The sequence below is a fragment of the Ochotona princeps genome, chromosome 1, assembly GCF_030435755.1.
Source record: "Ochotona princeps isolate mOchPri1 chromosome 1, mOchPri1.hap1, whole genome shotgun sequence".
NCBI classification, from domain to species: domain Eukaryota; kingdom Metazoa; phylum Chordata; class Mammalia; order Lagomorpha; family Ochotonidae; genus Ochotona; species Ochotona princeps.
In genome coordinates, this window is record NC_080832.1 from 105,622,801 (window position 1) to 105,638,144 (window position 15,344).

The window sequence follows — 15,344 nt, forward strand, 5'->3', positions numbered from 1 at the left end:
TGAGGAAAAGTCGGAAGGCGGCAGGTTGTTCTACCGTCTCCGGATAACTGAAGGCACAGAAAGTCATCGTGGAGAAAAACAGCTTCCAGCTCTGCTTCCTCCCCTAGCAACCACAGCTCTAACAGTGCAACTTACCTTACAGCAGCCCTTTCACCTGCTAGGTATCTTTTCACTTCATTGTTACGACACCAACTTTAATTAAAAAAAAGGGGGGGGGGGGAGAAAAAGAGTTTTACTTTTTTAAAGAATAACTTTTTTCCCTTCTAAACTCAACAAGAAGAATCTTCTTGAATGACTAAGGTACAAGTCAGATAGCTTGTAGAAAATGTATTTAGAAATTTACTTTGGTGCCAAAACACTTTGAAATCTATGCACACAAGAGTCTTCAAAGAGCTCACAAAAGTGTCTATTCTGAAAAAAAAAAAATAGTGCACGGATTTCAAAATGTACCAAAATAAACTAATCTTAGACTTTCAATGAGCTTTTGCAAATTAGCTGTGTTTGTCACTAAAAGAAGCTATAATGTACCTGAAACTTATGAAAATCGATTATTTCTTAAAAACCAGAAGGTTTCATATTAAATTTGTAATTATTATTATTCCATTTCTTTGAATACTCTTGAAAAATTGGTCTAAATTAATGACAGGTTCATATTATTTGGAGCTAGAGCACTTATTAAAAAAATGTTGTGGTGAAATAAAATGTAGCATTTCAATCACTTATAAAGCTGCAATTCTGTGGCATTGAGGACATTCACACCGCTGTGTGCCGTCAGCACTGCGCAGGTTGACACCTATTTTACCTGCAGCTGTACCACTGAACACCAGCCTGGCTCCCCGAGTCCCCGGCAGCCACCATTTCGTTTCCTGAATCTACTTGAGGTACCTCACCAAGATGGAATGACACAGTGTTATGACCTGCTTATTTCATTCAGCACAATGTGCTACAGTCCATTCACCTTGTAGTGTGTCCTAATTTCCTTTTAAGGATGAACAATATTCATTCCTCTGTGTGTGTGTGTGTGTGTGTGTGTGTGTGTGTGTGTGAGAGAGAGAGAGAAAGAGAAAGAGAAAGAGAAAGAGAGATATTTGCACCCGATATTGAGTATCTGAAAGGTTTACGTTTATTCATGAGTGATGCTGCTATGAAAATGGGCTTAGATGCAAATACTGATTTGGATCCCTGCTTTTAACTGTGCTGCCACACATCCCTAGAAGTGGAATTGCTGGATAACTGAGTAATTCTATGTTCAACTTTTTGAGGAATTGTTATATTGCTTCCTTCAGAGTAGCCTGTATTATTTTCTATTCTCCCCAACATTCTGTAAGGATATCACTTTCTATATTCTTCAAGCATTTATTTTCTTTTTTAAAATGAGAAAACTGGTCGGCGCCTAGGCACCTTCCTTGCACCCAGGCAGCATTGGGGGCCTAGGAACTTGCGCTGGGGGTTGGCAAAGTGGAGTGGGCCTGGGAACTTGTTCACGTACTTGGTTCCCAGATGGGTGGGGTGGGGTGGTGTTAGGGTCCCAGGCTGGCACGGTGTCATGGCATGCTGGCAGACCAGCTTTGGCATTCATTAACATGCTTGGGTCACGGGTAGGCAGAAAAGCTAGGATCCCAGAGTGGGTGGGCAGGGCTTTAGGCCAGCATGCCACCATGCCAGAAGACCAGGCAGGGGAACTCCTGTGTTTGCAGGCACAGTAGCTATGTATTGCTCAGGAAAAGGGTTATCGGGTGTGTGTGAGCGGTAATCACTGAGGTAGCATGTTGCTGGTGAGGAATGATTTTTAGAAAGTTTCCATCGGGCCCGGCGGCGTGGTCTAGCGGCTCAAGTCCTCGCCTTGAAAGCCCCGGGATCCCATATGGGCGCCGGTTCTAATCCCGGCGGCTCCACTTCCCATCCAGCTCCCTGCTTGTGGCCTGGGAAAGCAGTTGAGGACGGCCCAATGCATTGGGACACTGCACCCGCGTGGGAGACCTGGAAGAGGTTCCAGGTTCCCGGCTTCGGATCGGCGCGCATCGGCCCGTTGCGGCTCACTTGGGGAGTGGATCATCGGATGGAAGATCTTCCTCTCTGTCTCTCCTCCTCTGTGTATATCTGGCTGTAATAAAAATGAATAAATCTTTAAAAAAAAAAAAGAAAGTTTCCATCGATAAGGCCACCGTACTTGTAAACAAAGGGGCTGACATCAAGAGGTTTCAAGGAGGGGTTTCAAGGAGGGATCAAGGGGACCTTTCTGGATCAGACTGATGCACCCACCCACATGGGAAACCTGAGCTGGGCTAGTTAGCATCAAACACCACAGCCCACTGCCCATTGATGCACACTAAAGCTAGGGCTGAGGGCCTACCTAGCAAGACTAGACCACAGTACCTGCCAATGAGTGTCAAAACAGAGAATGGGTAACGTTAGGCTGGGCCATGACACTCAGCAGCATGTCAAAGAACCAGCTGTGGGAACAATGCTGTTGGGGATTATGTGGGCTCACTCCATGGAACTGCAATATCCAATGATTTGCTCAAGAGCTGGGGCTGGTGACAGGCCAAACTGGATATAACCGTGGAACTCACTGATACAGCCAGGCTGATCCAGGCTGCAGCACCCGCAGCTGCCCTAAGAATTGGTATGGGGCAAGATGGGCTACAACATTTACCAACACACATAAGGGCTAAGAGAAAGGTGGGCTATGCCGGGTAAGGGCCTAGCACCCATCGGCATGCATGAGATTTGGGTCTGGGAATGGGCTCGGTGGGGGAACTTCCTTTGTGGGTTGTAGCTCCTGCTGGTAAGCACACAATTTTTGGTAAGTGTGTAGGTTGGCTACGGCAGGGGATGGTAGGGGGAGAGGAGTGGACTAGGCAGGGCTGGGCCAAACCATAGCACTCTGACACATGTAGGAGTCAGGATGGGGTGTGGGTCACACAGGGCGAGGCTTTCACATCTATTGGTTTACATGAAAACTAGAGATAGGGGCAGACTGGGCTTGGCTAGGTTGCAGCACCCACCAGCAAGAGTTGGGACTGGTGGCAGGCTGGGCCACAGAGGATGGGTTATGCCAGGCTGGGTTTGGGTTGCAGCATCTACCAGCATGTGCAAAAATCTGTGGTTGGGAGCGGGCCTGGTAGGGGAGCTAAGGGGATGACCCTGCTGGGCAGTGGTTCCCACTGGTGAGCATGAGAGCCAGAATGGGAGCAGTGAACTGGGCTGGGCATGGCTGCAGTATCTTTTAAGACTGGATCTGGGGTGTGCCAGACTGGACTAGACTCATGAGAGTCAGAATGGGTGTAGGACAGGCTGGGCTCTGAGTTATACGAAAGCTGGGTCTGGTGGTGAGCCAGGCAGGGCTAGGCTATAACACCCAAAGGTAAGAGCCAGAATGGGTGTGAGCCGGTCGGGCAAGGCTGCCATACCTGCCAGAACAGGAGGTGGGCCAAGTCAGACTGGGTGGAACCCACCGGTGTGTGGGAGATCTGCAACTGGGAGGTGACCTGACAGAAGAGCTAGGAGAACTCCTCTGTCAGGATGCAGTCCCTGTAGATGAGCACAACAACTGAGGTTGGGAGAAAGCAGCCCTAGGCCAGGTTACAGTACCCATGACATACATATATGGCTCAGGTCTGGGAGCAGACGAGGCTGGGCCACAACATCAGCCAGTTCACATTAGGGCTGCGAATGGGGGATGGCTGGGCTTGGCTAGGCTGCAGCACCTGCCAGCATGATCTGGAAACAGGCACAGACAGGGCCAGGCCAAAAGGCTGCAGCACCTGCTGGCGAATGTGAGAGAAGATATGCCAAACTGGGCTGCAGCACACACCAGCATACCTAACATGCTGGGATTTTAAGTGAACCTTGTAGCGGGGTTGCGGGGTTCCCCTACTAGGCCACTGTGCTTACTGGTGAGTGTGAGAGCTGGGACCTAGGGTGGACCAGGCTGAGCATGGCTACAAAACATACTGGCCTGCATGTGAGCTAGGTTAGGAGGAGAGCCAGGCTGGGCTAAGTGACTATTATCCACTGGTGCATGCAGGAGTCAGGGTAAGTGCAGAATGGCTGGGCCTTACCACAGCATTAGCTGGCAAGTGTTGGGACAGGGGGCAAGTTCTGTTAGGCTAGAACACAGAATCACTTAAAGGAGCAAGACCCAGGCTGGAAGTGGGCCTCACAGGGAAAGTGTGGGCACCTGTCTGATGGATTGCAGTTTCCACTGGAGAGAACCAGGGCTTGGAGTGGGCCTGTCTTGACAGGTGGTAGTAGCCACCAGCATAAGCATGGGCTGGATGGTGGGGTTGGTTGTGCTGAACCAGGCTGTAGCACCCATTGATGTGCACGAGAGCCAAATGGGATGCCAGTCTGCTGTATATACCAGATGTGCAGGAACCAGGGCTAGGGACAGGCCTGGTGGGAGTGATTAAGGGTCACTCAGACTGGGCTGTATGTAATTCCCACTGGTGTGCATGAGGGCTGTGTGTGGTGAGTAGGGCTAGGCTGGGCCGCAGCGTCTGTTGGTTTGCGTATGAGATGGGGCTGGGAATAGAACCGACCAGGCAACTGCAACCACCAATGTGTGTGTAGAGTGACAGGGGAGACGTACTGAGCCAGACCCTGAACACATACAGGCTGAGACACACAAAGGAATCAGTCCTGGGGTCACCTTTGATGGTTTCTTTGGGAACTCCCCAATTAAGACTTCTGAACTCAAAACTCCAGCCATTGGGAAAATCACAGGCTCTGTTGTCTGACCGAGGAATGCACGTGTCGAATCTGGGCCTCCTTGGTTGTTGAAGCTTGTGCAATGGGCAGCATGCCCAGATGCACATGGGGGACATCACAGCTCATTAAACCCTGCAGGATGTCCAGTACCATGGATAGCAGAGCAAACTGAACAGCTCTCCTGGCCTAGCTTTGCCAGCAGGTATCTGGACAAGTAGAGACCCTAACTTAAGCCTAACCCTAACTAGCACTCATATGGCATGCCAGCATTTCAAGCAACAGCTTAATCCAATGTACCACAAGGCCAGTACTGTTTCTCTTCCTGTCTGTGTCACTATGCCTTATAAATGAACAAACACAAATAAGTAAATCTTAAAAATATATATAATACATTAACACATTCACTTGAGGAAGTAAGCATTTCTGCCATCACTTTCTTTCTATGGAACTCTGTCTATGTCATTCATTAGGCTGGTAAAATTTTATGAAAAAGCCAAAACCTTAGCTAAAAAAGGCCTGCTCACTGTAGTCTGAACTGCATGTGTTGAATTCTGGCAGGTTTGTTATTTGAGAATTTTGCTATAGTGTGGAAAACTGAAGTCTGGCTGCACATGACTTAGCAGTACAATAAAGGAAAGTGTATAATTCTTACCTTTCAATCAGTGAATTCATTATGTCACTATTTTCTTGAAAAAGGCATATGAGGTTGCTCGGTAATGAAAGATAGTTACATAAATGTTCAAAACTGTTTGTTGTAGAAACTGCAAAAGGAGAAGAGTATTGCACATAATCAACAGTACATTCTGTATGGAAACAGACTTTAGTAGCTGGAAAAGACAAAAAGTATGATGAAAGAATCCAATTCTGGGTGGAGGCTAATCCTTCACCTTCAAGTGCCTGTATCCCATATGGGTGCTAGTTCGTGTCCTGGCTGCTCCACTTCCAATCCAGCTCCCTGGTAATGGTCTGGGAAGGCAGTGGGGATGTTCCAAGTTCTTGGGACTCTGCACTGAAAGATGTTTCCTTCTCTGTCTTTCCTTTTCTCTAAAAATCTGTCTTTCTAATAAGAAACAAAACAAAAACAAAAAACCCCACAACACCAATTCTGCTAGGTATTCAGTTCACAGGTTGTTAACAGAATGTTATACGGAAGAGGTTCCTGGAAAAGGACGTAACAGAGAGCAGAGTCAGGTGACTACCAAATCAAATTTGGTCACAACTTCCTGGTTTATTCTTTGCAAGACAGTATACCTGCTTAATCTGTTTCATGAGGTTCTTGTGACCATTAGATGGCAAAGGCAATATATGGGTGCGCTGGAAAAGCACAGAGCAGTACAGAATGCAAGCTGGTTTTACTGAGAGATGGACTAACATAGCAGCTCTAATTATTACTGGAAAAAACTTGGAAGTCTAAATAATTCTGCCTGGTGTGTGGGCACTCAAAGGTCAGTCAGCTTCTGGAGAGTTCTGTGCAGGCACCCTACTGGTGTCAGGTGTGGTGAGAACACAGACACAATCAAGTCTATCTTTAGTTGCTTTTGTGACATTAATCAAAATAGAACATGGGACATGACTGTGAAACAGCAAATCAATTCTCATTATGAGATCAACTTTATGTGCAATTGTGGAGATTTTGAATTTTAATGCCATGCATTCAAGTTAAAATGAGAAAGACCAATTTTTATATTTTACAATCTGTAGACTTCAGCTTATAAATAATATAATCAAACATTTTAACAGTTGGAAGCAAAAGTGCTTTGCAACTGTAAGAACATTCACACAGAATTTTAACAGTACAATTACTGAGATGCAGATGAAAGCAGACAAAGTACTTCATAAAGTTTGTAGAAAATGGAGTAAAAAATACCAGGCTAAGAATAAATCACACTGATCATGCGTGCAACTTAAAAAAAAAGGGGGGGGGATCAAAAGATGAATTAATTTACATTCAAGAAAACTTTGGAGATCCATACATGATTTTCTAAAATATGCATTTCTAGGAACTTTCTAAAACTGTCCTTGCAAACATGCATTTAAATCCATAAATGTGTTCATCACCACAATTAACCTCATTTGAAACTTTCAATCACTCTTAACTTTTCAATTAATTCTTAACTTTTCTAAGTCACCTTAATTCTAGAGTAATAGAGCCAAAGACAACCGACGTTTCATTTCCCACACTACAAAAGAAAATTATAAATTACCTTGAATGTCGGGTGGGGGAGGGACTCCGTTTAAGTAATGAAAAAACAGAGCAGAACACTTTAGGAAAGGCAAGACCCCAGCTCTGACAGTTCTCCACAGATGCCAGCCAGAGGGGGCTCCTCTCAAGGCACTGAAAGACAGAGTGAGCACTGGGTCATCTCCTAGGAACAGGTCATTCTGGTCACACAGTACACAGTGATGACAGATGACTGCCATTTGGAACTGATGGCACTCCTCCTGGAGAGGAGTGGGTTAACCGCTGCTCCTGACCATGTACGGATGCCGAGCTAGTTCTCAATGCTGTTATTAAAATTTATTACAGCAATAAGTTCATGGCAACAGAGAAAATCGAGAAAACAAAAAAACTGCGTTATTCTAGTGCCCAATACCAGCATGTCTGATTCTTGCAGGCTATTTTAATATTGTTTTGTTTTACAATGTTGTGACTATGATACACACATTTTAAAGTTAACATGTTTTTGAGGCTATTACAAGTCATAATTTAAAAGTGATTTATACTATTTTAGAACATGTCAATCATAATTTATGCCAAACTATTTCTGCAAACATTTGGATTACTTTCAACTCTTGATAATACATTTTATCAGAATGTACATCTTGGCATGCATATAGGTTTTTCTCTATTTGGGTTATTTTGTTAATGTGGATTTTTCAGAAATAGGATTATTTAGTCAAGCAAGTTTTATAGCTTCTTGGTACACGCATCTAAAAAGTTAAACACTGTAAGAATGATGACTCCAACAATATGTGAAACCCTACCCTGTTCACTTCACTCCTGTTATCATGGACACTACTTTAAGAAATGTTATGATGCCAACTGAATTTGCATTTTACAGTTTTTCATGAGGCATCATGTTTTACAACAGCCAATGCACCCATTTACTAGTCCATGCCAGGTTCTCTGAGCCAGTGAAGGGTTCCACAATCATGGCACATTCTGCAGAGCAGCAGCACCCCTCTTTCAAGCTCCCACGACATCTGCAGACGAACTATTCAGAGCAGTGCGGGAGGTCAACCCAGCCATGTCAACAGACAGCAATTTCCCCTAACTGGCCAATTCCTTTCTCGTGGTATCACCTACTAGTATTTGGGGAAATGCTTATCATGTGACAATTGGGATCTTACCTTCCTGTGTATTGGTGAAGCGTTTTATACAAAGCAAGAACTGCTAATTCTTCCTCACCGGTGGGATTTTCTTGATCCATGCCATTCTCTTCTGAAAGATAAAAAACTACTTGTACTTGTATTTTCCAATTGTGTCTTGTTAGAACTGATGATCACATCATTTAAGCACTTAAATATATTCACACGGTACATTATAACATGAAACATTCCCACCAAATACACAGAATTTTAACCCTTCAAGTCTCACCTCCCTAACTGATCTCTGTTTTGTTAGGTCAAGGCACCAATGGGTAGGTAACACCAGGTAAATCTACTGTCTTAAAATGTTTCAGAACCAGGCCCAGCGTGGTAGCCTAGTGGCTAAATCCTCGCCTTGCATGTGTTGGATCCCATATGGGTGCTAGTTGTATTCCCGGAGGCCCTGCTTCCCATCTAGCTCCCTGCTTGTACCCTGGAAAAGCAGTCGAGGACAGCCCAAAGCTTTGGGACCCTGCACCCGCATGGGAGACTCTGAGGAAGCTCCAGGCTGTGGGCTTCAGATCGGCTCAGCTCTGGCCATTGTGACCACTTGGGGAGTGCATCAGTGGATGGAAGTTCTTCTCTGTCTCTCCTCCTCTCAGTATATCTGACTTTCCAATAAAAATAAATAAATTTAAAAACTGTTTCAGAACCAAGAAGTCCAAATGTAAGACATAATTTACTTATCACTATCATTATTATATTTGAGAGGCAGAGAAAGAGAGAGGGAGCGAGCACTGCCATTTTCTGATTTGCTCTCCAAACGTTTGTAATGGCAGGAGTCAAGGCGGTGCTGGGAGCTGGTGGGTCAATCTAGGTCTCCCACGTGGGTGGCCGAGCCGCGGCAGAGCTGGAACTTGAACTTTGATATTCTGATATGGGACATGATATCCTAGTTGGCATTTTAACTGCCGGGCCAAACTCCTTCCCCATAAGATATAATTTAATGATGAGCTTGGGGAGAATTAACGGACATGTAGGTTAAAATAAAATTAGCATTCTAAAACATAAATCCTAAGGAGCTTAATGACCATGTGACCTGAATATTACAGAAGTTAAAAGATAATATGTAAAAGCAGCCACATCACTATGGGATTTTAGTGGGAAGAAGAAATTTGTTTCAAAACTTTTCACATCAGGATAAAAGTAGTATAATCATAATTTACACATGGTTGTGATCCAAACAGCTTTTCCTCTAATATATACACATTTTTTTTTAAATTTTATTTTTTTTATTAATTATTTTGCATTATGTGACAGTTTCATAGGCTCTGGGAATCCCCCCACCGCTCCCCACGCCCCTCCCCCCTGGTGGATTCCTCCACCTCGATGCAGTATTACAGTTCAAATTCAATCAAGATTCTTTCCTTGCAAACGTATACCAAGCATAGAGTCCAGCTACTTATTGTCCAGATGGGTTGAACAGTTTCTTGGGGAGACCATTTCTGGTCCGAAGTTAGAGCTGGTAGAGTATCATCCCAGTCAATTAAGAGTTACAATATAACATCAACAGCAATTTGCAACATTATGGAATTGACATGGTTTTGAGTAACCAGTGTGTTAAAAAAAAAAAAAAAAAAGCAAGTTCTTAACCACAACCTATGATTAGCTCATTGACATTTCAATTTTAGTTTATATACAGGATCGGCTGCTATATACCTTAAAATGGCTATAAGTTACCATTCAGCTGTCTCGTGTCTATTTCATTGTGTTGAAGTATAATTCTGCTGATCTTGGCAGATTTTAGGATAATCTAGATTGGTTTGTAACTCTAACAAGACATTTGTCGACAATTAAGGTGCAGAACATTTTTTTTGGGGGTGTGTGTGCAGGGAAATCCTCAGCACCATGGTGAGGAGTGACTAATCTTTGTGTCCCACCCAGCGAGGCATGAGCCAATCCACGCCAGCTCTTTCCTGTCAGATTCCAAGCTCTACTTTTTGTTGTTTGCCTATTTATTTTAGGTTTTTTTTTAGTTTGTATGATTGTTTGTTTGCTATGAGGGGTTTTCGGAGCGATCCCGATGGTCATTGCGAGGGAGGGCGGGGATCCAGAGGTGGAACCAGGCTCGGACCAGAGAAAGCTCTCCTCCCTGGTCCCGAAGGATGTTTATTGTTCTTCTGTTTCTGCGGACCGCTCAGGGCTTCTGGTTGTCTTTCCGATGACGTTGGTTTCTGCATGGTAGTGTTTGGACTTCTTCCATCCCCTTCGGAATCTCCGGTTGGGGGTGGGTGACCTCAGAGTACTCGGGCTCCGAGGGCATCCAATTCCTTGTGGCCTCCTTGGCAGTTGGGATATAGTCCTTGTTGCTCGTATTAATAGTTTGTGGTGAAGGTCTGGGAGTCTTCATGGTTGGGATCCAAGCTTCCTCCTTACCACCTGCTCCACTCTGGAGTGCCCCCCTGCTCCACGCACATGACCTCCTGTTAAGAGGTTGTCAGGATCGCACCCGATTCCCCCCTCATGCATTGGTGTAGTAGTTTTACTATTGTTTAGTGCCGCTTTGAGTCTGTTGTCTATGAATTACCAGATTTGATCTTGATAGGCTATATTGTACTTTTTCCTCACTCTTTTTATGGTCCTGAAAGACTTCCCTGCACTCCCCCCCCCATTATGGATTAACATAGCGTTATATACATATTTTCAAACTGAGACAACTCAAGTACTTCCTTCAGGAAGCCGACAGAAGGGCCGGAGTTACCTGTCCCTGAGGTCAGCAGGATCTGTACGATGTGTGCCATGGTGACCAGATGGAAAATGTGAAGGTCTTCAGTGCCAAGGCTGATCCCAGAAAAATCTTGGCACTGCAGCGCGGGGAAAGCCAGCACCAAGCTCACCTAGGTGCCGGATGCAGATGGTCAGACACAATGCCTTCTCTTGCCCCACTTCCTTCCTGTGAGCCCTGCTCAGCTTAGACGCTCCCTCTAACAGACCTTCACTCTTATCACCAGATAGGTGAGATGAAATGATTTGAGCTAACAGTGTCCTATCCAGGGGCCACCTCTATATAGCTTATTAGTAATAAAAACAACACTTGAAATAGTCAGCACCTTTGAGCCACAGTTCCTCTGCTGGTACATTAGAGATAATTCGCATGTATTGAGAGGACCTCAGCATGGGGACTGAGGACTGAATGCAGGTGTCGCTGCATGGCGGTGTTAGTGCTGGTGACTTCAGGGGCAGCAATGGGAACAACAGCTGGCATTTGTTAGGAACAGATTTGCTCACAACATTCTATTACATGGATTAACTGATTCAAAATCCAATTCAGAATCACATGAGGTAGGTACTAACCAACCTAAAGTGGTGTTCTCTGGCCTGTGCAAGTTGAGGTAGGTCTGAAATTAGCCACCCATTGCTTGCCCAGCTCAGAAAACAGACTTGGGGGCTGGTGTCATGGTATGGTAGATTAAGCCTCTTCCTGTGGAATCATATGAGTACTGGTTTGAGTCCCAGGTGCTCTGCTTCCCATCCAGCTCCCTGCTAATGTGCCTTGGAAAACAGCAGCGGATGGCCCAAGCGCTTGGGCCTCTGCAACCATGCTGGAGACCTGGAAGAAGCGCCTGGCTTCAGCCTGGCTCAGCTCCAGTCACTGTGAGTACTGGGGAGTGAACCAGCAGACGGAAGATCTCCGTCTGTCTCTCTGTAACTTTGCCTTTCAAAAACAAACAAAAACAGAACTTTCTCTGAATCACAGAAACATCAGCATCACCTCAGGGATTTTCTAAATGAATAAAATCACTTTATGGATGCACAGCAGGCCTTATACTGCTGGGGTCATTTTTACTTCTTTAACAGCCTGAAAAGGTGAAATTACTGACCTAGCCACAATATAGGAGACGGGACCCATCTAAACACCTTGGTCAAGTCTGTCACCCAGGAGCCTTTAAAAACATCTCTGTTTTCTTTGAAAGGCAGAGAAACAGAGATGTCCTGCCCACTGGTCCACTCTCCAGATGTTTACACCACCGGGGCTGAACCAGGCTGAAGTCAAGGGCCGGGAACTCAAGCCAGGTCTCCCAAGGATGGGAGCTGCTCCCTAGCATCTTCCAGGTATGCACGGGCAGGAAGCTGAACTTGGACTTTTCCTCCAGCACTTCAAAATGGGACAAAACGGAGCCCCAAGGGGCACCCTGACTGCTATGAGAAGCAGCCAGTGTGAATCTTCAGAATCTTTTCTTTTGAGGTTCCACATAAGAACAATCATACCCAGAAGTGATAAAAACGGCATCATGAATGGTTCCTGGCTCTATACTCTTCACCAAACCTAAGGTAAAGTTACATAGCGTAACAAGGAGAACTCTAGTCTAGAACTCTAGCCTTGTAGGTGGACAAGATACCTACCAACAAATGAAACATGTCGATATCTAATATGCAAGGAAGGTCTTCATGGCTGTTATCAGGCACCAATGCTGAAGAATCGGAAATCAACATATTAGCATATTTCACAGGTTGACATGAGCAAAAATGCACAAAATCTAGTTTGAATGTATGTTTTGTATGACATATGAAAAAAAATCGAGAAATTATATCAAGTACAAAATTTCACAAGAAATTATAAGATAGTCCACAAATATTATTAATACTCACATGCAAAAAGTTTACTGAAGTGTCCTTGTACCACTGAAAGTGACACCACTGTCCAGTGCGCTGCTGCAAATCTTGTTAGTGACCTCAGACAGTCATCCTGCAATAAATGGACACCAGTCACAGGAAGCAGTTCTCCTCTTTCAGCAGAGCAAGTTCAAGTACAGCTGGAAGGACAACAAAGTTTCAGTGGAAAGTATGCCACTGAAGCTCTGACACCTTTATTGACATGCACGTGGCGTAATGAACGCAATGGCAAAAATCTGCACAAACTAAACCACCTGCTCGCTTCCGGTTTTCTCGGGAGAACACCTGCATACCCATTGAACCAGACAGCCATAGATGAAGCCAATGCAGCATTTCCTTAAGTGTATTTAGAGAATAGTAAAAAGAAGCTCTATGTGTGAGCAGATCGTTGCCCAAATAAGAATGTCTGTAACCATTAAAAAAAATTGCTACAGATGGAGTAGGTGCAGCAAACCTGGGCTAGATTAATTTTTAAAAAAAGATTTATTTTATTATTAGTATTTTTTTTATTGAAAAGGTAGATATGCAGAGAGAAGGAACTATAGAGAGAAAGCTCTTTCATCCACTAGATTACTTCCCAGGTGGCTGAAATGCATGGAACTGAGCCAATTTGAAGCCAGGAGCTTCTACCAGGTCTCCATCATGGGTGCAGGGTTGCAAGGCTTTGGGCTGTCCTTGACTGCTTTTCCAGGCCACAAGCAGGGAGTTGGATGGGAAGCGGAGCTGCCAGGTTTAGAACTGGTGCCCATATGGGATCCCAGCAGATGCAAGGTGAGGATTTAGTCACTAGGCTATCACGCTGGGCCTTACGGTAATGCTTTAAACCCGGGTCTCTCCCTTCAGTAATTACATCTCACTATTTTTTTGAAAGTGAGGTTTTGGCATGAGTATATGTTAAAAAAAAGAGAGAGAGCGCGAGAGACAGATTTAATTATTTATTTGAAAGGTAGAGTTAGAGGAGGAGAGAGGAAGGAGAGATCTTCCACCCAGTGGATCACTCCCCAAATGACTGCAACAGCCGGGGCTGAAGTTACGAGCTGGGAACTTTTTCTTTCTCTCTCTCTTTTTAAAGATTTATTTTTATTAGAAAGGCGGATTTAGAGAGAGAGAGAGAGACAAAGATCTTCCATCCACTGATATACTCCTCAAGTGGCTACCATGGTGGCCAGAGCTGATCCAGGAGCTTCATCCAGGTCTCCCATGCAGGTGCACAGGGTCCCAAGGCCTTGGGCCATCCTCTACTGCTTTCCCAGGCCACAAGTAGGGAGCTGGATGGGAAGCAGGACCATCGAGATTCGAAAAAGTGCCCGTATAGGATCCTGGTGTGTGTAAGGAGAGAACTTTAGCCGCTAGGCTACCATGCCGGGCCCTAAAAGTTACATTTTATAGCTGTGTATGTGCTTCTGACAGGGGAATCAGGACAATGTATTGCTATGCTAGAAGACCGTAAGCATATCAGAGATGAAAGTAGAGATCTTTCAGTTTATTTTGTATTTTCCAGAATGTTGTTGGCTCAATAGCAGAGCTGCTGCTAAGGTGTAGCAGGTAAAGCTGCTGTCTCTATAATTTGCAGCCCATATGGGCATCAGGTTGTGTCCTGGCACACCCACTTGTGCTCTAGCTCTCTGTGTGTAATGGCTGGGAAAAGTAGCAGCAGATGGCTCAAGTACTTGAGACCCTGCTCTGCCTTCAGCCTGGATCAGCTGTGGCCATTGCACTGCAACAGGGGGTGAACCACAGCAACAGAAACAGTGCTCTGTCTCTTCCCCTTTCTATAATTCTCTCACATACATGAATAAACAAACAAACAAACCCTAAAATAAAAAAAGATATAAAGAAAATAGACTGCATGTAGGGTCTATTAAATCCTTTAGTTTGACCGTGCCAAGGCAATTGCAGGTGGGAATGAAACTCAGTAACCTGGGCCTGTGCCACTGGCATACTGGGTAAAACTGTATCCTGTGGTATTGATATTCACATATAGGCACTTGTTTGAGACGGAGCTACTCAACTTTCAATCCAACTGCCTGCAAATGTGCCTGGAAAAGCAGCGGAAGATGGCCGAAGTGGTCCCTGAATCCATGTGGGAGACCTGGAGACAGCTTCTGGCTCCTGGCCTAGGATTTGCCCGGCTCTTACCACTGCAGCCATTTGGAAGTGAATCAGCAGAGGGATAATATGTCTCCCCCTCAGCACAATCTTTATCTGTAAGTCCAAGTTTAAAAAAAAAAACTTTGGGGGGAACCAGTATAGTAGCCTTGTGGCTAACTCCTCATCTTCCATCTGCTGGGATCTCACATGGATCCCGGTTTGTGTACTTGACTGCTCCACTTCCCATCCAGCTTATAGCCTAGAAAAGCAGTAGATGACAGCCCAAAGCCTTGGGATCCTGCACCCGTGTGGGAAATCCAGAAGAAGCTACTGGCTCCTGGCTTTGGATTGGCTCAACTCTGGCTGTGGCAGCTACTTGGGGAGTGAACCAGTGGAAGGAAGAACTTTCTGTTCTCTGTAAATCTTTCTTTCCAATAAAACAAACTAAATATTTAAAAAAAAAAAAAAAACTTAGAAAAAGGAAATGAAGTAAATCCACAGCAGGCTAATTTTTAAGTTGGTAATTTTTTTTAACCTGGCAATATTGTACAGCCCAT

General features: G+C 44.8%; 1 protein-coding gene across 6 annotated transcripts in view; it reads right to left on the bottom strand.

Moving 5' to 3' along the window:
• UBR2 (ubiquitin protein ligase E3 component n-recognin 2) overlaps positions 1-15,344 on the bottom strand; it is a 126,725-nt gene that overhangs the window by 6,715 nt on the left and 104,666 nt on the right. For 5 of the 6 annotated variants that reach the window (XM_058662903.1, XM_058662896.1, XM_058662884.1 and 2 more), the window contains 7 exons: positions 12,673-12,769; positions 12,427-12,494; positions 10,784-10,919; positions 8,065-8,155; positions 6,918-7,048; positions 5,366-5,474; positions 136-192 (listed from right to left, as the gene is read on the bottom strand). In XM_058662903.1, the coding sequence (XP_058518886.1) occupies positions 136-192; positions 5,366-5,474; positions 6,918-7,048; positions 8,065-8,155; positions 10,784-10,919; positions 12,427-12,494; positions 12,673-12,769 (689 nt within the window). Of the gene's footprint in view, positions 1-135; positions 193-5,365; positions 5,475-6,917; positions 7,049-8,064; positions 8,156-10,783; positions 10,920-12,426; positions 12,495-12,672; positions 12,770-12,796; positions 12,837-15,344 lie in introns of those variants that run through there. The other variant, XM_058662911.1, reaches the window with a different exon arrangement.